Source organism: Emys orbicularis, chromosome 2 (genome assembly GCF_028017835.1).
Source record: "Emys orbicularis isolate rEmyOrb1 chromosome 2, rEmyOrb1.hap1, whole genome shotgun sequence".
In the NCBI taxonomy this organism is placed as follows: Eukaryota; Metazoa; Chordata; order Testudines; family Emydidae; genus Emys; species Emys orbicularis.
In genome coordinates, this window is record NC_088684.1 from 91,857,126 (window position 1) to 91,880,583 (window position 23,458).

General features: G+C 46.7%; 1 protein-coding gene and 1 pseudogene across 5 annotated transcripts; one reads left to right on the forward strand and one right to left on the reverse strand.

The window, feature by feature from the left end:
- Positions 1-12,126: 12,126 nt before the first annotated feature.
- TUBB6 (tubulin beta 6 class V) lies at positions 12,127-22,875 on the forward strand. 5 transcript variants are annotated; one of them, XM_065397874.1, is made up of 5 exons: positions 12,127-12,183; positions 13,025-13,133; positions 14,284-14,394; positions 21,812-21,832; positions 21,917-22,875. In XM_065397874.1, exons 1-5 carry the CDS (start codon positions 12,127-12,129, stop codon positions 22,873-22,875), a joined length of 1,257 nt encoding a protein of 418 aa, XP_065253946.1. The 5 variants fall into 5 exon arrangements, with proteins under 5 accessions (XP_065253946.1, XP_065253945.1, XP_065253948.1 ...); XM_065397873.1 differs by having other exon boundaries at positions 21,812-22,875; XM_065397876.1 differs by lacking the exon at positions 21,812-21,832 and having other exon boundaries at positions 21,929-22,875.
- LOC135875315 (U4 spliceosomal RNA) lies at positions 18,738-18,820 on the reverse strand (annotated as a pseudogene).
- Positions 22,876-23,458: the final 583 nt, after the last annotated feature.

Here is a 23,458-nt window from a genome sequence, read left to right on the forward strand (position 1 = left end):
CAGAGAAGGCACTCCCTGAAACTATCATGATCTGTGAGGCTACTTCTTCAAATCCATTCTCAAGATGCACTCCTGCCGCATTCCTTCAAGAAATCATCCAAAGTTCAATGGCTAAGATGAGGGGCTGCTGGTGAGAGTCTAATTTTTTTTCATGTAATTGCAAAGCTAAAGTGAGATATGGAGATATACCTATCTCATAGAACTGGTAGGGACCTTGAAAGGACATCGAGTCCAGTCCCCTGCCTTCACAGCAGGACCAAGTACTGTCCCTGACAGATTTTTTTTTCTTTTTGCCCCTAGATCCCTAAATGGCCCCCCTCAAGGATTGAACTCACAACCCTGGGTTTAGCAGGCCAATGCTCAAACCACTGAGCTAAAAATGTATATCATCATCTCATGCTCTCCCACCCTTTGTGTGTTACTCATCTTAGACAGAAATGCTTCAGAAAGAGACTACCTCTGTATTTATACCACCATGCCTATCACAACAGTGCCCCCATCCTATTTGGGGCCTCTTGGCAGTACTGTAATATAAATACTTAATAAGAAAGGCCAATGTACGGACAACATATCATGGAGGTGATCCACTGTACGTCATTTTTAGCTTCAATTCCATGTAGAGCTGTGGTACTAAATTGAAGTCATTTTACAAAATAAAGCTAAATCTCTCTGAAAATTTCCCTCACAGAGATTACAATAGCGCTTCCTCCCCACAGCCGCCCTCAAAGCAATGCATTTTGTTGTGTGACAGCATGTAATGTAATCCAATACCCTCAAATATTCTGGGTATATTGTTTAACAAATGGACTGTGAAATGGATTTTTCAATGTGGGCGGGTAGTGGGATGAACCCTGGATATGGGCTATACTGACCTCTTACATTCTCAGCATTCATAAGCCTTTAATCATCAATATGGCAATAATGCTGATAGTCTGCAGTCTTATGCAGCCGCCGCACAGAGAGAGACTTGGCTTCGATACTTAAGGAAGTTTTCCAAAAGAAATCGCCTGTCTAGTGTATGATTTGTCCCTTCCCCCCACTCAGATTCTTGACTAAAATCTTTCACAGTGTACTGCTCAAAGGGGTAACTCTTCAGCTGCTTTAATGTAATTAATATGAGACTGCATTCCTTCAATAGGCAATACCACCATGCCTGTGGCTGCATTTCAGATTGGCATTTTAAAAATAGGCTGGGGGCTGTTGAATGGCAGCTTCTGCTACACTGTTTGTGCTAAACCTAGATGGGATTGCTCGGAATGATGCTGTTCTCTCTGTGAATGTAATCTGAGAGAATCATTTGTCAAGAAGCCTGGAGGCGGTATGCTGAGTTGGTTTGGACATGTGTGACAGATGAATGGGAGCTGTGTTAGCGAGTGGATGCAATGGGAAGGGCAGAGGATGAGAGGAAATTATCACTAGGTGACAGAGAAAAAGACAAAACTGTGGCCCATTTGTAAAGCTGATGAATCTACACAAAGCAAAGGTATAACTGATCTTACTTTCCAAACTCCTCATGTAGAATCAAGTCACTCATGGTGAAATGAATCACCTTCATTTCCAAACCAGCATATTTAATCTCAAAAGTACACTTCCTTGACTGACAATTTAGAAAGAACTCAAATACTTTGCCATAGAGCATTATTGCTTGCACTTTTGTCAGAGGACACAAAAAGCTGAGAACTATTTTTTGTATAAGCCGCAACCAGAAGAACGTTCTTGTCAGAAAATAATTTTGTCTCTGATGCTCTTTAGAATGATTCTCTAGTGGCAGCAAAACAATTATTTTCCTCATTCCTGATGCCTCCTTTGCTCAGAGCACCAAGACTGAATACATAAGATTTACTAATCATGTCTGGACTGCACTGGCATCTATTCAGCATTGACTAGACTCTAAAATTCCTATCCCCACACACACACTGGGCTCCATGTAAACTCTGAGATCTGTCCTCTGGGGCCAGTCTCTTTGATTGTTCGAAGTTTTGGTCAGAAATATGCATGGACTATCTCCAGGACAGTACAGGTGCAAGGACCTTGCATGTGGAGAAAAAAAGATGATAGTGTGATGTATTTTAATAGTGGTAGCTGCCATGAGAGCATGGATGGTCTAAAGTAGATAGGGCATTGACCTTAGCTGTGGGAGAGCTGGGTTCAGTTCCCAGATGAGTGACAGGTTTCATGTATTACCTTGGGCAAGTGACTTACTTTACACTGTCCCTCAGTTCCCTGTCTGTAAAATGGTAATAATGTTCCTCTACATCAGAGGAGTGTTCTGAAGATAAAATCCATTAATGATTGTGAGTACTATGGTGATGAGGCCCATATAAGTGCACAGATTAGGAATGTGAAGATCTGGTATGCAACATGTTAAAAACAAAGCTAAAAAAGTGCTACAGCCACCCTTGCTGCTGCCCATCTTTCTCAGTGTTTCCCCTGCAAAACATTCATAACTTCCATTTCGCTGAGTTGACGTTGCTTTGATTCCAATCCTCATTTCAGACAGAGATGGCAAGTGTGATGTGACTACAGAATCTGGATTCAGTGAAAAGGAAATGTTGCTCATCATTTGTATATTAATGACAGTGCATCTCAGTGACTTATGGTGAGTTCACATTTATCTTGAAAAGGAGCACTGACAAAACAGAATCCAGAAGGACTTTGCTTATGAAAGCATTTGGGGAGTGAGTAGTTACCCAGCACCACCTTCTGGGTTCCCTTAAAAAGAAAACAGCAAGCTCATTGTAAGGTCATACAGTACATTCCAGCAAGCAAATCAGCAATACCTCGTGGTCAGCAGTACTAATGCACTGTAAAGTTCAAAACAAACCTTTTTCAAAATATAATAATAATAATAATAATTAATATTAATCTCCAGATTGAATGTCCTTTAGCAACTGTATCGCTCACAGGGGGTTGTAGAAATGACAGTGTGTTCCTTCTAGAATACTTTTATTTTGCACTTTGGCCCAAATCCTCAAAGGTAGTAATGGAAGTTAGGGGCCTAAATACCACTGAGGATCTGGGCCTTTCTGTCTCAAACAAATCAGATTTCAAAAGTCTCTGTCACACAGAAAGAACAGGAGTACTTGTGGCACCTTAGAGACTAACAAATGTATTTGAGCATAAGCTTTCGTGGGCCAAAACCCACTTCATCGGATGCATGCAGTGGAAAATACAGTAGGAAGATATATATATACACACAGAGAACATGAAACAATGGGTGTTACCATACACACTGTAACGAGAGTGATCAGTTAAGTGAGCTATTACCAGCAGGAGAGAAAAAAAACTTTTTGTAGTGGTAATCAAAATGGCCCATTTCCAGCAGTTGACAAGAATTCCCCCCCCCACACACACTGTTCCTCACACCTTCTTGTCAACTGCTGGAAATGGGCCATTTTGATTACCACTACAAAAAGTTTTTTTTCTCTCCTGCTGGTAATAGCTCACCTTAACTGATCACTCTCGTTACAGTGTGTATGGTAACACCCATTGTTTCATGTTCTCTGTGTGTATATATATATCTTCCTACTGTATTTTCCACTGCATGCATCCGATGAAGTGGGTTTTGGCGCACGAAAGCTTATGCTCAAATACATTTGTTAGTCTCTAAGGTGCCACAAGTACTCCTGTTCTTTTTGTGGATAAAGACTAACACGGCTGCTACTCTGAAATCTGTCACACAGAGTGGCACCAAAGCTGAATGGAGACCAACTTCTGTCTTAATTTTGAATCTCCTTGCTTGTCTCAGTTTGTGTTGTGCTACTGCCAGGTAGTTTAACTGCCTAATTTGCCCTAACTCATACATTTTATAATCTGGTGAAAGGTTTGTCTGGGTTAGTCTGTTTACTTATATAAATCCAACTGCTGAGTTAAAAATGTAGCCACACTATATATAGGATACACCAAACCTGTCTCTACAGTAGTAGCAGTTGCCTAGTAAACATTATTAGCAGCCCTGCACAAATTCTTGATATCACTGGAGGAAAAATATTATTTTTTTTGTCAAATAGAAAAAGACTAAGGACTCCCCCCCCCCCCCCCAATTCTGGAAACTGCTTAAGCACTCCTGTCTCCTCTCTGTCTCACAATAAAAAAGGAAATAATCCTGGGAGTATAGATGAGCTGACATGATTGAATGCGAAACACCCATGACAAATACATGAGTGCATAGTTTTTATCTGTGTAAAATGTCTCAAACGGTTTAATTTTAAATGTACCAAAACCATCATTTATTAGAGTAAACTTGTACCAAATTTAATCAAAGAATTTCACTTCCTGTACATGTGGAGAAATTAATTAATTAAATACAACCTAGAGTTGTTTTTTTAAACACATGGAAACTTAAAAACTGCCAAACAATACATACATAAATAAATAAATCGCAGCCTCAACAAGACATTCCTGTTCAGTCTTTAGTGTAGGGTGAGTTTTGTTTATAAGCTTGCTGGTAAGCTGACTGTTAGTGTGAAATGTGCAGCGTACTATGTGAATTTTGAATATTATTTTGATACTGTGAATTTTAAAATTTTGTAAAATCACCCAGAGCATGTGATGGACACTTGCTAATGTTCTGATAAACCAAATCAAAATAAAATAGTTATTTTATGTTGTTTATTTAATTATTAGGGAACCCCACACCTAACAATCGCGTTAACAGCTCTTTTGCAACATTAACATCTCATTAGCCTATGCAAACTCCTCTAATATATAGGAGTGCTCCCAGCAATAACATTGCACTGAACACAAATACATTCCCAGAAAAGCAGGAAACAGCTTAACAATCAAGTCTCATGACCAACTAAATAGGAAAGAACTACTGTGGTGTTTTCCCAGGATGTTAAAAAAATTTCCATGTGGTTTTTCTGACTATACTGACTGCTAAGAAGATGATGAGTCTGTGATGTTATTATTGGAACATCTTTTCTGTGTACTGTAGCAACTTGTCATGAACCTAGACACTTTATCTGCACTGTGGAATTTATTCTCCCTTGTGTCTCAATATTTATTTTAGTTTTAAAGTGAACTTTTAGTTCTTGTGAAAGGTGCCAGATTGAGAGCACTGGGAATGTTAGTCTTTGGTTTATCCAAAGAACATGTTCAGTATACAGGGCCGGCTCTGGCTTTTTTGCCGCCCCAGGCAAAAAAGCCTCCGGCCGCCCTCCCGGGGGGAGGGCGGTGAGCCCCGGCGGGGGCTCCGCTCTCCCCCCGGCGGCCGGGGGGAGGGCGCCGGGGGGGAGGGCGGCCGGAGCCCTGGGAGGAGGGCAGCGAGCCCCGGCGGGGGCTCGGCTCTCCCCCCGGCGGCCAGAGCGCAGGGGGCAGGGCGGCGAGAGGGCGGCGAGCCCCGGCCGGGGCTCCGCTCTCCCCCCGGCGGCCAGAGCGCCGGGGGCAGGGCGGCGAGAGGGCGGCGAGCCCCGGCTGGGGCTCGGCTCTCCCCCCGGCGGCCAGAGCGCAGGGGGCAGGGCGGCGAGAGGGCGGCGAGCCCCGGCTGGGGCTCGGCTCTCCCCCCGGCGGCCAGAGCGCAGGGGGCAGGGCGGCGAGAGGGCGGCGAGCCCCGGCTGGGGCTCGGCTCTCCCCCCGGCGGCCAGAGCGCAGGGCGGCGAGAGGGCGGCGAGCCCCAGCTGGGAGGGCGCGGGGGGGAGGGCGGCCAGAGCGCCGGGGGGAGGGCGGCGAGCCCGGCTGTGGCCCCGCTCTCCCCGGCGGCCGGAGCGCTGCGCCGCCCCCCTCCAGGTGCCGCCCCAAGCACAAGCTTGGTGGGCTGGTGCCTGGAGCCGGCCCTGTCAGTATAGCACAGACAATGGCAACGCAAGCTTTTCCTTCTTGGCAATACACCTTGACCCTGGTGTATTGCCAGGAGGAGTGTCATTTTGGAGGAAGTAAGACCACCTCTAGAGGCATACAAGTATTTAATTCTTCATTCCATCTCTGACATCTCTGCTGAGGCTGCCAGTGAAGGTGTCTGTCGATGCTACTTGTGACCTGGGGTCAGCAACGTGTCCGTACACGGACACAGGCGTCCGTGGTAAAATTTTTGAAGACTGTGGTAATTTTTAAAAAAATTGAATGACTGAATGACATAACCCAACTCCTCCAATGTCCGTCTCTAAGTACGGTCATTTTGTCAAGTGTCTATCACACCAAATGGTGGTGCCGAATCCTGCTTGTGACATAGATGCCTGTCTACTATAAAATGGACAGAGATCTCCAACCAGAACATCAAAGAACTGTTTAATGTTAACTAAAACTAATGGCTTTTAATAAACAGCATTCATAGACAAATTCAGACAGATGCCCTAGAGGTTATATGTTCCTTATTTTACATATGGTCTATTGCATATTAGGGGATGCACTAGCCCTATCCCCCGCTCCTATACTTACTGGAGGGGATACTTTTGAGAATGTAGGCCATATGAGATGAGTGTTCAAAGGGTCAGGCCTGTGAGGTGCATAGAGGTTGTATCTTCTGGCCATAAGACATGTGACCAGCTTTTACTATATTTACTTTGAGTGTACAGATAACTATTGCAAAAAGAAGGGACAGCGATTTTATTAGAAGCCAAAGTATGAGACAGTTCTGAAATGTCTGAGGGAACTTTGCTAGAACAAGATATTTAGAGATCTGTTGTCCTCTTAATGCAGCAGATATAAAATTCATATTATAATTGTCAAGTTAGGCATAAAATAAATGGGAGAATACAGCCCTTAGTTGTAGTTAATTTAAATTATAGGTATAAGGTAGCTGAGAAAGAGATCATGATAAAATTGCAATAGGTATAAATCTATAATAGAGAGTTAAGATTATGTTCATACAAGTAATCCCTGTTTAAAAGATTGTTCTTCTGGGGCTCAATCCTATAAAGCACTTAGGGCCACATTTTTATAGGTATTTAGGTGCCAAAAGATGCAGATAGGTACCTAGCAGGACTTTCAAAAAATGCCTAAGCACAATCAATTAGTTGGCTAGTGGAATTTTCAAAAGTACCTATGTGCATCTTTAGGCACATAAACAGTGATGAGCTGCCAAAATCTTAACAACCGGTTCCCTATAAAAAGTTCTGATTTAAGGGTTGTGCCACAGTATGTATTTTTTGTATCAATAGGATTACCATACATTCGTATTTTCCCGGGAGGAATTTTTAAAATTTAAAATTTTTAAAATTTAAAAATTCCTCTCAGACGGCGATTTAAGAACCAAAAAGCCTGACATGTCCGGGAAAATATGGATGTATGTTAACCCTACCTAAAGTTCTTTTTTTAAAAGATGGGCCTGAACTAGAAATGAGCTCCGTTTCACATGTGTGGGTCCCCGCCACTCCGTGGGGGTGTGCTAGGCTGACCAGATGTCCCGATTTTATAGGGACAGTCCCGATTTTTGGGTCTTTTTCTTATATAGGCTCCTATTACTCCCCACCCCCTGTCCTGATTTTTCACACTTGCTGTCTGGTCACCCTAAGGTGTGCACATGTGTGGGTCTCAGCTGCTCCCTGCCCTCCTCATTGAAGCAGGTGTGCAGGATTACTGCCTGGGAACTGCAGGGCACCAGTGGACGTGGGGCCAGCTGCAGACAGGGGCATGGGGCAGGGCTAGCTGGAGGCAGGGCAGGGGCTGACTGGAGGTAGGGAGGCAGGGCAGGGGGGTGCGGGGCTGGCTGGAGACGGGTGTGTGAGGCTGGCTGACTTCGGGCAGGGCCGCAGGGGGGTGCGGCAGGGGTTGGCTGGAGACAGAGGAGTGCAGGGCTGTCTGGCTGGCTTCGGGCAGGGGGGAGCAGCAGGGGTTGGCTGGAGACAGGGCAGGGGGTGCGGCAGGGGCTGGCTGCGGGCAGGCCAAGGGGTGCAGGACTGGTGCGGGCAGGGCAGGGGGTGTGGTGGGGCTGGCTGTGGGCAGGGGGTGCGGGGCTGGCTGCAGGCAGGCCAGGGGGTGCAGGATTGGTGCGGGCAGGGCAGGGGGTGTGGCGGGGCTGGCTGTGGGTAGGGTGGGGGGGCGGGGCAGGGCAGGGGGTGCGGCAGGGTCTGGCTGCGGACAGAGGGTGCGGGGCTGGCTGCAGGCAGGCCAGGGGGTGCAGGACTGGTGCGGGCAGGGCAGGGGGTGTGGCGGGGCTGGCTGTGGGTAGGATGGGGGGGCAGGGCAGGGGGTGCAGGATTGGTGCGGGCAGGGCAGGGGGTGTGGCGGGGCTGGCTGTGGGTAGGGTGGGGGGGCGGGGCAGGGCAGGGGGTGCGGCAGGGGCTGGCTGTGGACAGGGGGTGCGGGGCTGGCTGCAGGCAGGCCAGGGGGTGCAGGACTGGTGCGGGCAGGGCAGGGGGTGTGGCGGGGCTGGCTGTGGGTAGGATAGGGGGGCAGGGCAGGGGGTGCAGGACTGGTGCGGGCAGGGCAGGGGGTGTGGCGGGGCTGGCTGTGGGTAGGATAGGGGGGCAGGGCAGGGGGTGCAGGATTGGTGCGGGCAGGGCAGGGGGTGTGGCGGGGCTGGCTGTGGGTAGGGGTGGGGGGGCAGGGCAGGGCAGGGGGTGTGGCGGGGCTGGCTGTGGGTAGGGGTGGGGGGGCAGGGCAGGGCAGGGGGTGTGGCGGGGCTGGCTGTGGGTAGGGGTGGGGGGGCAGGGCAGGGCAGGGGGTGTGGCGGGGCTGGCTGTGGGTAGGGGTGGGGGGGCAGGGCAGGGCAGGGGGTGTGGCGGGGCTGGCTGTGGGTAGGGGTGGGGGGGCGGGGCAGGGCAGGGGGTGCGGCAGGGGCTGGCTGCGTACAGGGGGTGCGGGGCTGGCTGCAGGCAGGCCAGGGGGTGCAGGACTGGTGCGGGCCGGGCAGGGGGTGTGGCGGGGCTGGCTGTGGGTAGGATGGGGGGGCGGGGCAGGGCAGGGCAGGGGGTGCAGGACTGGTGCGGGCAGGGCAAGGGTTGTGGCGGGGCTGGCTGTGGGTAGGGTGGGGGTGCAGGGCAGGGCAGGGCAGGGGGTGCGGCAGGGGCTGGCTGTGGACAGAGGGTGCGGGGCTGGCTGCAGGCAGGCCAGGGGGTGCAGGACTGGTGCGGGCAGGGCAGGGGGTGTGGCGGGGCTGGCTGTGGGTAGGATAGGGGGGCAGGCCAGGGGGTGCAGGACTGGTGCGGGCAGGGCAGGGGGTGTGGCGGGGCTGGCTGTGGGTAGGATAGGGGGGCAGGGCAGGGGGTGCAGGACTGGTGCGGGCAGGGCAGGGGGTGTGGCGGGGCTGGCTGTGGGTAGGATAGGGGGGCAGGGCAGGGGGTGCAGGACTGGTGCGGGCAGGGCAGGGGGTGTGGCGGGGCTGGCTGTGGGTAGGATAGGGGGGCAGGGCAGGGGGTGCAGGATTGGTGCGGGCAGGGCAGGGGGGTGTGGCGGGGCTGGCTGTGGGTAGGATAGGGGGGCAGGGCAGGGGGTGCAGGATTGGTGCGGGCAGGGCAGGGGGTGTGGCGGGGCTGGCTGTGGGTAGGATAGGGGGGCAGGGCAGGGGGTGCAGGATTGGTGCGGGCAGGGCAGGGGGTGTGGCGGGGCTGGCTGTGGGTAGGGTGGGGGTGCAGGGCAGGGCAGGGGGTGCGGCAGGGGCTGGCTGCGGACAGAGGGTGCGGGGCTGGCTGCAGGCAGGCCAGGGGGTGCAGGACTGGTGCGGGCAGGGCAGGGGGTGTGGCGGGGCTGGCTGTGGGTAGGATAGGGGGGCAGGGCAGGGGGTGCAGGATTGGTGCGGGCAGGGCAGGGGGGTGTGGCGGGGCTGGCTGTGGGTAGGATAGGGGGGCAGGGCAGGGGGTGCAGGATTGGTGCGGGCAGGGCAGGGGGTGTGGCGGGGCTGGCTGTGGGTAGGATAGGGGGGCAGGGCAGGGGGTGCAGGATTGGTGCGGGCAGGGCAGGGGGTGTGGCGGGGCTGGCTGTGGGTAGGGTGGGGGTGCAGGGCAGGGCAGGGGGTGCGGCAGGGGCTGGCTGCGGACAGAGGGTGCGGGGCTGGCTGCAGGCAGGCCAGGGGGTGCAGGACTGGTGCGGGCAGGGCAGGGGGTGTGGCGGGGCTGGCTGTGGGTAGGATAGGGGGGCAGGCCAGGGGGTGCAGGACTGGTGCGGGCAGGGCAGGGGGTGTGGCGGGGCTGGCTGTGGGTAGGGTGGGGGGGCAGGGCAGGGGCTGGCTGGAGACAGGGGCTGGCTGCGGGCAGGGTGGCAGGTACTCACAGGGAGAGCGGCTCAGAGCAGCCTGAGCAGCAAGACGCAGCCCAGGCCCAGCAGAGCAGCCGGGGACCCACCAGGCAGCAGTGGGAGCCCCAGGGCCAGAGGAGCAGCAGCAACAACAGGGCCCGTGCCCAGGGCCAGGCGGCAGCCCACATGGCTCCCGCAGCGCAGCGCCCCCGGCGGCCGGAGGAGGAATTACATCACTTCCCGGCTGGAGCCCATCAAAACCACTGCGCCCCCTCGCAGGGAAGCGGGTTAACAACCGGTTCTAAAACTGCTTCAAACTGGTGCGAACCAGCTCCAGCTCACCACTGCATATAAACACCTTAAAACATGGCCCTTGGGCACCTGCATAATTTAAAGTAATTAAGACTATACTCAAGTACTTAAACACATTTCTTAGGTCTTTGCTGGATGGAGTGGTCAGTCCCTTCCAGGATCAAAGCTATGAACAACTTAGGAGGAGTGCATTTACCTCAGATATATACAGGTTATAAAGGAGGTTGAATCTCATAACTTGCCTTTAACCAGACTACAGGCTGAGTAAACATTAACATGGATGACAGAGGAGCAGTGAGGATGTTTACATTCAGTGATTGCCAGGTTGGTGCTGGAATGTTTTTCTCTGGGCCTAGCAGACTGACACCAGGAAAAGGGAGTGAGATTCTAGGTTGATTCAAGTCAGGCTGATCCCTAGTGCATATTTCACCTTTTGGAAAATGCGTGCAAATGGGCCAGTATCTGCTCTCCTTGCTCACACAAATAGTTATGGCTACAATGGGACTATTTGTGGGAATAAGGCAAGAAGGTTTGGCACCTAAACATTGTTTGTTTGATCAGCTGCTACTTATAGCCAGCACATGTACATTTAGTGGATATATACAATGATTTGTTTGTGCAATTAATAAAGTCTTTTGGAAGCTATTTGGATTAAAGGTGGCCATCATGCCAAAGTTGCCTTGTACTCACTCATCTATCTGTTGTCTCTTGCCTTAGATTGTTAGCCCTTTGGAGCAGATACCATCTTTTTGTTCTGTTTGTACAGTGCCTAGCACAATAGGGTCTTGGTCCATGACTAGGGCTTCTAACCACAACAGTGATATAAAAATAACTATAGATTTGCAAGATTATGATTGTTATAAGTGGTGTATGGTTTAGCGGTCTGAGCACAGGATGTGGTACCAACCCTAGCTCTGACACTTAAGGCCTGATGTTGCAAACCCATCCTCATGCAAATATCCCAGTGAAGACAATGGTTTCCTTCCATGTCAAATTGGATAGCCCTTCTTTCACAGGGGTGTTGTGAAGCTAACTAACCTGATATTTGCAAACTATTGTCAAGATTAAAAGCAAAATGTGGGCTTGTGTAGGAGTGAACTGACTCCATGCGAGAAATATTTGGGACTTTTATTGTAAATGTCAAACGTGCAGGTATGTGCTAAGATACTAATCACACAACGCGAGAGCAATTAATTATTTCCCTACTTATCTAATGCTAAAATTAAAAAAAAGTATTATGAAAATGCAGCCACCAAACTTGGGGTGAAAAAACTATTTAACCTGCTCTCAGTAAAGTACAGTCACCTGTGTTCAAGTTTGATGTGATGATTATGTCCATAAATTATTGTTACTTTGGTATTATTTTATTTATCTTGTCTATTATAAATAGACACTTCTGAGTAAGGAAAATGCAAGTTCCCAAATGGTTAATGTATTAGCCTGTTCCAGTCTTGGCCCCTTGACATCATTCTGGACCAGAAATGAAAGATGAGCTGAAATGCCATTCACACAGAGATCCAGCCCCAGTGGAGGCTGGCCAAAGCCAGTTGCTCAGCCTGGGCTGGCTATTAGTGAGCCGAGCTGGGAGGGAAGATCACAGTCCCAGAGCCAATAAAACACTCATTGAGCCAGAGACACACTGCACATAGCTGAACTCTGCAAAGAGTCTGAGAGTGAGAGAGAGAGACACTTGTAAGTATCACAATGAGGGAAATTGTCCACATCCAGGCTGGCCAGTGTGGAAACCAAATTGGAACTAAGGTAAGAGATCTTTTCCTCCTCTAAATAGTATCCTCACTTATTATTTCCTAAGAACTGCACGTAGGGAAATGTAGTTGTTTTTGAAGATGTTGTGTTTTGTTGTACAACGGTACCACAGCTGCTTTTTAAGTCCTTCAGCAGCACAACGAAAAGTTCTGCAAAGCAACAAGGCGTGTCATTGCCTTAGGATGTTCTTATCTTGAGAAATTCTAGCCTTTTGGCTGAGGGGTGAAAACATTTTCCTCTGATATCTATGGCCGTTTAGAGGCGGTGTTTTTTCTCACAACAAAAAGTTTGGACTCTGACTTCTCTTGGGGTCGGTGCATACAGACCAGAGAGCTTGAAAACTAGCAAAAGTTGCCTCCTTCATGTGACCATAAAAGGCTTTGGAAAAACTACAAGCAATAGCCAAAAAAAATGAACTGGAGTAGTGGATCAAAGAAAGAAAAGCAGCAAAAATAAAAGCAACAACCAGTAAAATAGCCCCGCAAACAGTTTGTGATGTTAACCATTTGCTGTGTTTGGTGTTAAATCCTGGGGTAGATCTGCTGCCAGGCTTTTGTCTCTCTCCAACCCCACCCCATCTCCTCTCTGCTGGTCGGGCCAGGGTCAGGGCGGGGCTCAGAGAAGCAGCTCTCAGACATGCCAAGAATCCGGCAGCTGTTAGGGCAAGGCATGCCTCCAAGGGCTTCCCAGTCCCTGCCAAGTGTGGGTGGGTTTGGATTATTTTGACGCTGGTGAAAGAAGGAGACACAGGGTTGGGGTTTTTTTTTGGTGAGAACAGATCTGCTCACGTCTTCCTTTAACCAAGTTTCTCTCCCTTTTTCTGTTCCTCCCTAAGTTTTGGGAAGTGATCAGTGATGAACATGGCATCGACCCAGCAGGAGGCTACGCTGGTGACTCAGCACTGCAGCTGGAGAGAATCAATGTCTACTATAATGAATCATCCTGTAAGTGCTGCCGCCGCCGGAGGAGGTTAGGAGGGGCGAGGAGAGTGATATTCCCTAACTGGGAGAGGAGGCATGTTAAAATGGTGAAGAAAGCAAAGGTTTACTCATAGCTTCAGCTACAAAACTTGATTAGACATGTGTGCATTGTCTTCCAATCAACCACCCAACCCAACATCTGCTGTGACTCCCTCTCTCTAGGCAGCAGGAAGGAAATGGTGCAAACAGCTCTGAATTTATTTTTTGTTTGCTAGGAGTTTTTGCTTGTGAATATACGATTAAGTCACATAAACGTGTCTGTTGATTGACTGACACCACTAAGCAGTTTATAACGTGAGCTTGTCCCCAGAGTACACTGACTACGAGTTCAGAAGCTAAGAAAAGTTGGGCCTCGGGAAGTGATGGTGACTCACTAAGATGGCAGTGTTCCCTGAATGCTGGGAATCAATACCCCAGTATGGTGTTAGTGGGTACTGTGCTGCTGAAGATGTTTCCTCCATATGGGTTGTAAAACTGATATCTGGATCACTTGTGCACATTCAAGATCCCTGGCACTTTTTGCAAAGTGTGGGACAAATTTCAGATCGGGTAATTCTTTCTACCTAAATTCCCCCTACAATTTCAATTGGGTAAGACATTTTTCACTTCCTGTTATTAACTGTTGTACTGTATAGTGGTGGTGTGTGCTGTTAAACAGCTGCTGTTTTCCACCTCCCAGAAGTGGCTCCATTTCAGTGGTGGATGCAAGTGGTTCTTTACATTTATAAAATATCTGGGGATTATTTGAATAAAAGACCCTCTACTCATGTAATATATGATAAACTGTTTACCAAGGACATGTAACCTATATTTCCCCAGATAATTACATATATGGATATCAACTGGTAGAAGAGCAGTTTTTAAAATGTAATTTAGATGGATGAATGACAAAAAACAAAAGGATTTTAAATCAGCTGCTAAACCAGAAGTGATTTTTTCCTATAATGTTTGAGAGGAAAGACACCTATATAGGAATACAAGTTGTATCAGGATACATGAGCAAGCTAAGAATGTTACATACTATGACATATAATTTGTTTATATATTAAGAAATATAATAGAAGGAACTTAGTCTATTTCAGTATACTAAGGATGTCTTTAATTTTTATTGTAGCACAGAAATATGTACCCAGAGCAGTCTTAATGGACTTGGAGCCAGGAACCATGGACAGTGTGAGATCTGGTCCGTTTGGTCAACTGTTTCGACCTGATAATTTCATCTTTGGTATGTGGATATCATGTTTTCCTTTTAAAACATGTGCTCAATTACCAAGAAATTAACTGTCAAAATGTACTTTGGGATAGAGGGGACAGAAGAGCTTACATTTTTTTTTATGCGAACAGCTGTAAGCAGCCATTAGTAACAAGAAGTTTGGTAGCTGAACAGTACAGTTCAATTATCCAAATATCAGTTGTCCACAAAAACAAAACAAAAACAAAACAAAAATCCAAAAGAGGGTCAAACATTGCTCTATTAATTACATTGACAATTTTCTGAATTACACAAACATACTAAATATTTCCCATGATTTTCTGATACTCTAAATTGTGCTATATTCATTGAACTTACAGGGTTCCTGAACTTCTTTTAAAAGGGTAGGGAAATTCTGCAGGGGGAAAAAGGGAACTGCTCTCTCTCTCTCACAAATTCCACTATTAGTTGGAGCCATAGTTTTATATAAATTCCATGGGCATGAAATTCTTCACTGACCATGGAATTTCTTACCTTTTCAGTAGGTCAGTGTGCAGTATAGTCAGAAATGGGGGGGAAAACGGTGTGCAAAGCAGATTAGGTGCAACCGCATGCTGGTGTAGTTGGTTTTTTTCTAGTAAAATAAGAAACCAGCTCGAAACCAAACAGAACTGTCACTCTGAAAGCAAACAGGGAGATTCCATCGAGTGAGAATTTTTTCAACTTTATACTTCTGTAGCACCTTCCATCTGAGGGTCACCAAGCACTTTACAAACACTAGTGAATTAAACCTCACAATACCCCCTTTCAAGTTAGAGAGTATTATCAGACCCATTTTACAGATGAGGAAACTCAAGCATCTGTAAGTTAAGTGTCCAGGCAGAACTATCCAGGGCCACCCAGAGGATTCAGGGGGCCTGGGGTCTTCGGCGGCGGGGGGCCCCTGCTGCCGAAGACCTGGCGCTTCGGCGTCAGGTCCTGGGGTGGAAGGACCCCCTGCCGCGGGTCTTCAGGGCACTTTGGCGGCGGGTCCCGGGGCGGAAGGACCCCCCGCCGCCGAATTGCCGCCCAAGACCCGGAGCGGAAGAAGCTCCGGGGGCCCGGGCCCCACGAGAGTTTTCCGGGGCCCCTGGAGCAAGTGAAGGACCCCGCTCCAGGGCCCCCGAAAAACTCTCGTGGGGGCCCCTGCGGGGCCCGGGGCAAATTGCCCCACTCCCTTCCCCCCCCCTCTGGGCGGCCCTGGAACTATCACTAGAACCGCTATCTCCTGGTTTTCAGTTCTATGCCTTAACCACAAAAACCATTCCCCAGATTATTGTTAGGCTGCAACATACAAGTTGGTGTGCTATGTCAACATAAGGAAGGTGTCAAACACAAGCATGGGAAGGATAAATATTAGGCTGGTAGCGGAAAATGAAACAAACCCCAAGACCTTGCAACTGAGGAGGGGAATAAAAGGCTATACACTTTCAAAGGCCTTTAAATTTTTAACTGCTTTTGTAACAGTATCCCCATTCCCTTTCCAGACATTAAACTTCCTGGCAATTATGGTAAAGGGGTGTGTGTGTTCCTCTAAAATGCTTTTAAATTATAGTAAGCAGAGGTGGGTCTGATCCAAAACCACAGATCCAAACAACCTGAAACTTTGTTTCTGAACCCAAACTTCACAACGGCTCCCTTTTTCAATAGTGGGCCAAATCAAACCCATGAAAATGAACTCACCTACACTTCTGAAAAGTCTGAATCAGAACTTTGCAGCCTGGAACCATCTCAAAACACAGCAAAATAAATTAAAAACTTCTTGAACAGCCCTCCACTACATTATACTCTCTTCCTGCTAAACTAACAATGAGCTAAAAGCATGTGATCAATTGGTGTCCCATGCTGGGCCTAATGCCAGCATCAGGCACTGTCCTACAAATCTGGTGAATGGGTGCCTTAGAACTGAAATGGAAATCTACTGTGTCAAAAGCCAATAAAGCTCGCCCCCCCCCCATCTTTTTATTTATTATTTGATATCTGTTATGGGCCCCACTAAGGATTCTGTGGCAGAGGATGGTGATTCTATATTTGCTGTATCTCAGATCTATGGTTATAGGGAGGGATTTGTTCCTAAACTCAGCTTTTTGCTTTTTTTAAGTCAGAACTTATAGTTGTAGCACATCAAAATGCTAAAGTAGGTCAGTTAAAGTGCATCAAATGCCTTAGAGTTCTCTGTGCATGTCGGGCCTGATCCTGCATTCCTTGCACACCTAAAATTTCCACTAAAGTCAATAGGAGTAAAAGTTTACATTAACAAGCTTATTGACCTAAAATATGAATAAGCACAGGGAAAATAATTCCTCTTTCATATGAGGCAGCAAGTTTGCTGGTTATAGCATTGGACTGGGATGAGAAGAGTAATTTCCCTTCTCCTCCTTGCTTCAGTCTCTTTGACAAGCCATTCCCAGTCCCCTGCCCCCCATACCAGCTTGTTGGTAGATCTTTCTCCTCTCCCCCACTGGTTCCTAGTCCAAGTCTCCCTGTCCAGCCAGTCCCAGTCACCCGTCCTCCCCCCAGTTCCTTATCTAATCTCAGTGTCGCCATCCCCCAGCCAACTAGCTCCCAGTCCTCCCTGCCCCATTTTCCCTCACTGTCTCCCAGTCTCCTCACCCCCTTCCCCAGCTCCTGGTCTCCTTGTCAAACTAGTCCTAGCCTCTCTGCCCAACCAGTGTCAATCCCAGTTTAGCCACTCCCCCCCAAGTCCCAGTCAGTCTCTCTCTCTCTCTCTCTCCCTCCCCCCTGCAGTCCCAGTCTCAGCAGGCTCCTTGTTCCAATCTATTCCTTTCCCTCTCCCCAGTCCGGAGTTTGTTCCCTTTGCGTTTGAATCAGTGTCCTCCTCCAAGCTGCCAGGGTGCCAGTGGGGGTGTGAGAGTGCACAAGTACATGTGTGTGCACAGGAGAGACAGGTGCCCTATCAGTTCTGATGCCTGCTCCCACTGTGCCTGGGGGAGTTACAGCACAAGGCTGGAATATACTCATTACAGGGAGAGTTACACACAGGGCTGGAACATGCTTGTTTGCTCTCTGGAGATGACACATGCACAGTATGGTCAGTACTAGGAGCTGAGAGAGACTTGAGCATGTTCAGTGAGGATGGGAATTTTCAGAGATTTTAGCTGCTAAAAATTAAATCAATCAATCTTTGAGCATATGCAAACTGACTTTTTTCAAAGGCTTATACCCTGGCCAAATGTGGGCAGAGTTTCATGAGGATAGCAAAAAGTGAAATCCTGAGACAAAGGCCACCCCACAGTCAAAGCATGGGAGCTCTAGAGCTGTTCAAAGAAAAGGTTGCCAGAATTTTTTTTACATGGGCAAAACAATGTATTTTCCCCTAGCCTCATTCTCAGAAATGGCTGTACAATGTTGACTGAAATGTTGCAAAAATAATTCAGCCTGGGGCAGACATCCAGCATGGACATTTTCAGCCCAAACAGTTACAGTTTGGCAAAGTTATAAGCAACTGAAAACTGGGTCTTATAGTGGGAATTGTTCCACAACCTTAATATAGTAGGCTCTGTGTTTGACCAGTAGGATCTAACACAATTGTGTTTGGTGGTAAAGTATAATTTACCACAGTCTGTATGAGTAAACTGATGGGCATCTACTTGAGCCTAATAAACTGCAAATTTTCGCATCATAGTGTCATAAGCTATAACAATTTGTTGTATCTAATGAAAATGTGAATCTGATCATTCAGAATGTTCAAAATACAGCAAAACATCTTCTAAAGTCCCCAGATTTAATATTCTATCACAAGGGAGAGCAATTTGTATGCCGATCAACTCCAATATAAATATTTTAAGTAAAACATTAAGTAATGTTTTCTTACAACTTGAGCCTTTTTGTTTTTCCTTCTGTGATTTAATACTGTCATCAGACAATTGCAGTTTAAAAATATACAGCCTTCTGTCAGATGTTTATTTTATAGTAGGTTATGTTTGTTCCCTCTATACATCCTTTACGAGACCAGTTTTCATTGCCTTGGATTTGTTTGCGTTATTTAACTCGAAGCTAAAAAAAAAAAAGTCTCCTATTGGTGAGCAGGATGAGATCATATCTCTGCATTGTCACAGATTTATCAACTCAATGAGGTAAAATAGGTGTTCCTAAGGTCAAAAGATAACTATCTACATAAAAGGAGGGAAAATAAGTATAATCTTTGCTATTTAATTTCTTTGTACTGAACAAATCACATGCACCTATCTTTCCTGAGTAATTTGCCTTTTTCTGCTTTATTCCCCATCAATTTATCTACTTATGTTTTGTTTCCATTCATGCTTTATCACTATTCCCATCTCTGAGCCACATTCTGCTACCCGTACTCCTGGGACAATTTTCAGAGAAAGATTTCAACTAGCAATAATCACGCCTCGGATTAACCTCATTGGCTATGATACTGCCACTGCGCAAAGCAGAATCTTTTGTTAGGATCCTACAAAATACACAGCACAGTAGTATCTGTTTGCTAGATGCTGCCTGATGGGCTGCAGTACGCACAGGGGGTGGTTAGCTCAAGCAGAGCAAGGACAATTTTTATCTTATTCAGTGCTGGGAGGATATTGTTTTGCACTCTGCACAGCTGGACAGGAAATACAGAACTTCCTACATTCTCAAGAGAGAGGAAGCTATAACAACGTATAGAACAATGTCTTAGCTAACCAATAATGGAACAAGGAAACTGAAATTGGTATGGTGAAGTTACAAGATATTTAAACAATACCAAAACCAGCAGTTTAGCTGACCCGATGGTTTGGCAGCAGCGCATCACAGCACATGGACTGGGGCTTAAACCTGGTCATGGAGGGTGGGTAGAAGGTGAAAAGGAGTGGGGCAGAGCTATGAAAGTTGGAAGCTGGGTCTGATTCTGCAACCATTACTCATGCTGAGTAGCATTTACTCATAAAAGTAGTCCCACTGAGTTCATGGGACTATTCATAAAAGTAGTAAGAGGAGCGTAAAAACCTGGTCCTCTATTAGCACCTTTTGTTATCCAGTTAATAGAACAACACTGAAACAACACAGGGAAGGAGCTCCCGTAGCATCCATATTGTAATGGGAGGGGAAAATGTGGCATGGAGAGAGAAAACATAAGCTGAGGAAAAGTTGGAGGCCCAATCTTATAGCAATGAGCAGCAATGAGAGGTGCTGAGTGCCCTCAGCTCCTCCTGAAATTAATGAAAGTTGAGGGCACTCACTACCTGCTAGACATTTTCAGTAACTTGCAAGATCAGACCTTTGGCCCCTATTTACACCAACATCTTGATTCAAGCCAGTCACTTAAGTAAAGAAGCATAGTTTTGGTTACATCAAGTTAAATATAGCATTGTATCTTGGCATAAAATCTAGTTTCAGAAGGTCAGCTTCATCCTTGAATGAAATTGTATTCCTTGCTTGAAACCAGTAACCACATGAAACACTAACATACTTTAATTTAAAAGATTCGTGTCTATGATTTGGTGGCATATGCATCATATTATTTATAAAAAGCGAGCTTTTAAATGTGAACAAATGATAGCTTTGTGCTTATGGAATAAACTGGATTAGGGGTATTAAAAGCCTCTAAAGCAAGGAGTCAACTTTATTTCTAGATCTGTTTTGGAGAAGGCAAAATACAGAGACAAAATTCACTGAATATAAACTAAAGTGACCAGTAACATAAGACAAAAGTAAACATTTTAACAACTCAAATTTTCTTAAAATAGCTTAACAGAACAAGAGAGTTTCTTCAAAGTGAAGCTCAAACCCCCAGTTCTCTATGAAGTGCTGTAATTTTAAAATCTAGGGCCTAATTCTGCATCTCACACAGTCATTTACACCAGTGTAAAGTGAGAAACCTGTGTGTAAAATACTACCCGACGGTGGTAGAGCCATGTTTTGCAAGCAGGGAGGCAATGTATTGATGAATACACTCCTCTTCTTTGTCCCACCCAGCTGGCACTGACCACCCATAATGCACCCCGTGCCCTGGCACTGCAACCCTAATCCCTGCGTGGTGCTGCAGAGGGGAGACCCAGAGGAGGGGTGGGGGTTGGAGAATCAGTCTGCCCCATGCTCACCCAGCAGCAGTGGGTCCTGTCCTGTGAGGCTGGACCTGGCTCCCCACTCCAGGCATTGCCACACGGTGCATGGGTTGCAGCATCACTCAGGCTTGGCAGGGCTACCCCTCCAGAGGAGCGGCCAAGCCAAATGTGAGAGAGTGGCATTGTGACATGGCACTAGGGTTGCCAGTTTTGGTTGGACGTATTCCTGGAGGTTTCATCACATGACAATCTTTAATGAAAGATTAATTTTTAATTCCTGGTGACTCCAGGGCAACCCTACATGGCACATGGGGTCACAGCACCATGTGACCCCATGTGCCATGTCACAATGCCTGGAATGCGAAGCCAGGCTCAGCCCTGCAGGACAGGAGCCATCGTTGCTGGGTGAGAGTGGGGCAGGCTCAGTCTCCAGCCCTGTGTGAAAAGGTGCCACACATACACTTAAAGGCCACGAGTGAGGGGTGTCGATCACCCCCCCCCATCCCCACTGGCTCCACTGCCAGATGAGGATAGTTGTGTTTTGCACTTATTTTGCACTGGAGTCAGTGCGGATACAAGATGCAGGTACAAGGCCAAGAAAAATAAATTAATGGGCATGGAAACTGAAACACACTCTCTTATGCCTAGAATTGGGTCATCCACATCAGGGATGCCCGGACGAGGCACAATAGGCAAAGTAACATGTGAAACTTGCTCTAAAACTGCCCATTGCTACAACTCCTCTGCGGATGTATAGAGAGGTTCGGTTGCTGAGTTTTTTAATCTGGCACCTTCGTGATAAAGATCACAAAATATACATTAAAATGACAAGATTCACACCAGGTTAGGACATTAAAAGGAATTTAGGTTTTAAACCATTTAGGGAAGTATAAAGCAATGCATTCATTATTATTTTTAAATCTTTCAGTGGAAACAGCTTATTTTTAAAAGAATACCATTCCCTCTGCGGAGTCTACAATTCAAATATTGTTTATGAATGGGAACTAAAAAGTCAAAATTATTAGACATGACCATGAAACAGACTAGCCAATTTTCACTATCCAAGCTGAGAGAAAGTCAGGAAGTAAATTCAACTAAACTTAGTAACTAAAGATAAAGTTCAGTTAATATTTGGAAAACCTAATTTCCCCTTCAGTGTCTGTCAGAAATCACAGCTAACATAATTAACAATACTTTTCTATGTGCTCATTGTCAAAAAATGCCACTAGTAATTCTTCTGTACATATTTGTAAGGAAGACCAGAGAGTATGATTTACTAGCTCACAAATTTAGAACAATTAATTATATGTGATTTGAGATCATCAAGCCTCCAACCGTCAAACCCTATCAGTAATATTTTCTTCCTTTATCCTATATTATTTCAGGACAAACAGGTGCAGGAAATAACTGGGCCAAAGGACACTATACAGAAGGAGCAGAGCTGGTAGATTCAGTGCTTGATGTTGTAAGAAAAGAATGCGAACACTGTGATTGCTTGCAAGGATTTCAGCTCACTCATTCCCTTGGAGGAGGAACAGGTTCTGGCATGGGAACGCTACTAATCAGCAAAATCCGAGAGGAATATCCCGATAGGATAATGAATACATTTAGTGTCATGCCCTCTCCAAAAGTCTCTGACACAGTGGTGGAGCCTTATAATGCTACACTCTCAGTCCACCAGCTGGTTGAAAACACAGATGAAACCTACTGCATTGATAATGAAGCTTTGTATGACATTTGTTTCCGCACCCTGAAGCTCACCACCCCGACGTATGGAGATTTAAACCATTTGGTGTCTGCTACAATGAGTGGAGTAACTACATCGTTGCGTTTTCCAGGCCAGCTGAATGCTGACCTTCGAAAACTGGCAGTAAATATGGTGCCATTCCCACGCCTTCACTTTTTCATGCCAGGGTTTGCTCCTTTGACAGCCCGAGGCAGTCAGCAATACCGAGCACTCACTGTTCCAGAGCTCACTCAACAGATGTTCGATGCCAAAAACATGATGGCAGCATGTGACCCAAGACATGGACGATATTTAACAGTGGCAACAGTATTCCGAGGTCCCATGTCCATGAAAGAGGTTGATGAGCAGATGCTGGCCATCCAAAACAAGAACAGCAGCTACTTTGTGGAATGGATCCCAAATAATGTCAAAGTGGCAGTTTGTGACATCCCACCCCGTGGCCTCAAGATGGCCTCCACCTTCATTGGCAACAGCACAGCTATTCAAGAGCTCTTCAAAAGGATCTCTGAGCAGTTCTCTGCCATGTTCAGGAGAAAGGCTTTCCTCCATTGGTTTACAGGAGAAGGGATGGATGAGATGGAATTTACAGAAGCAGAAAGCAACATGAATGACCTGGTTTCGGAGTACCAGCAGTACCAAGAAGCTACGGCAAATGATGGAGAGGAAACATTTGAAGATGATGAGGAAGAGATCAATGAATAAAGAAATTCTGTCTTACACACTCTAATCTACATCAAAATTCTCAAATATGGATTTTTAAAATTAGTTTTGTATATCCATATTTAATCTCCATCCTCCTTTCTTCAAAAAATAGAGAGGAAAAAAAAGTAGCTTGATTCTCAGAGATGATGAGTTTCCTTCAGCTTCCGTTGGCTTCCGTGGGAACTGAGGGAGATCAGCACCTCTGAAAATCATGCCACTTTTATATAGGAGGCTAATTTTAGGCATCCAATTTTAGAATTTTGGCCTAAAAGTTTAAATATAGAGATCACTAGATTTGTTTAAATAAACAAAACTTGTCTTCTATGAAAAGTTGTACAAGAGGTAGAATGGGGATGGAAAGTCATTTGAAAATAGGGCTGTCCTGTTTTCATCAAACTGTGAACAGCAATAACAGCAAAAATCTTGTGGGTCTTTGAAGTGTTATTCTGTACTGAATGTATAGTACCTACGTGCCAGGAGCAGAATCTATTCATAATAAATTAAAATTTAATCATATTCTACTCTTTTGTATAGTAAATGTTGACACTGATATTTGACTTCAGACATTTAACAGCAAATCTAA

What these genes read in the sequence shown, in the direction of transcription:
- TUBB6 (XM_065397873.1), top strand. Translation starts at nt 12,127, where the DNA reads ATGAGGGAAATTGTCCACATCCAGGCTGGCCAGTGTGGAAACCAAATT. An exon ending in CTACTATAATGAATCATCCT is followed by an intron (nt 13,134 to 14,283) that starts GTAAGTGCTGCC and finishes TTTTTATTGTAG; the next exon opens with CACAGAAATATGTACCCAGA. An exon ending in ACCTGATAATTTCATCTTTG is followed by an intron (nt 14,395 to 21,811) that starts GTATGTGGATAT and finishes ATATTATTTCAG; the next exon opens with GACAAACAGGTGCAGGAAAT.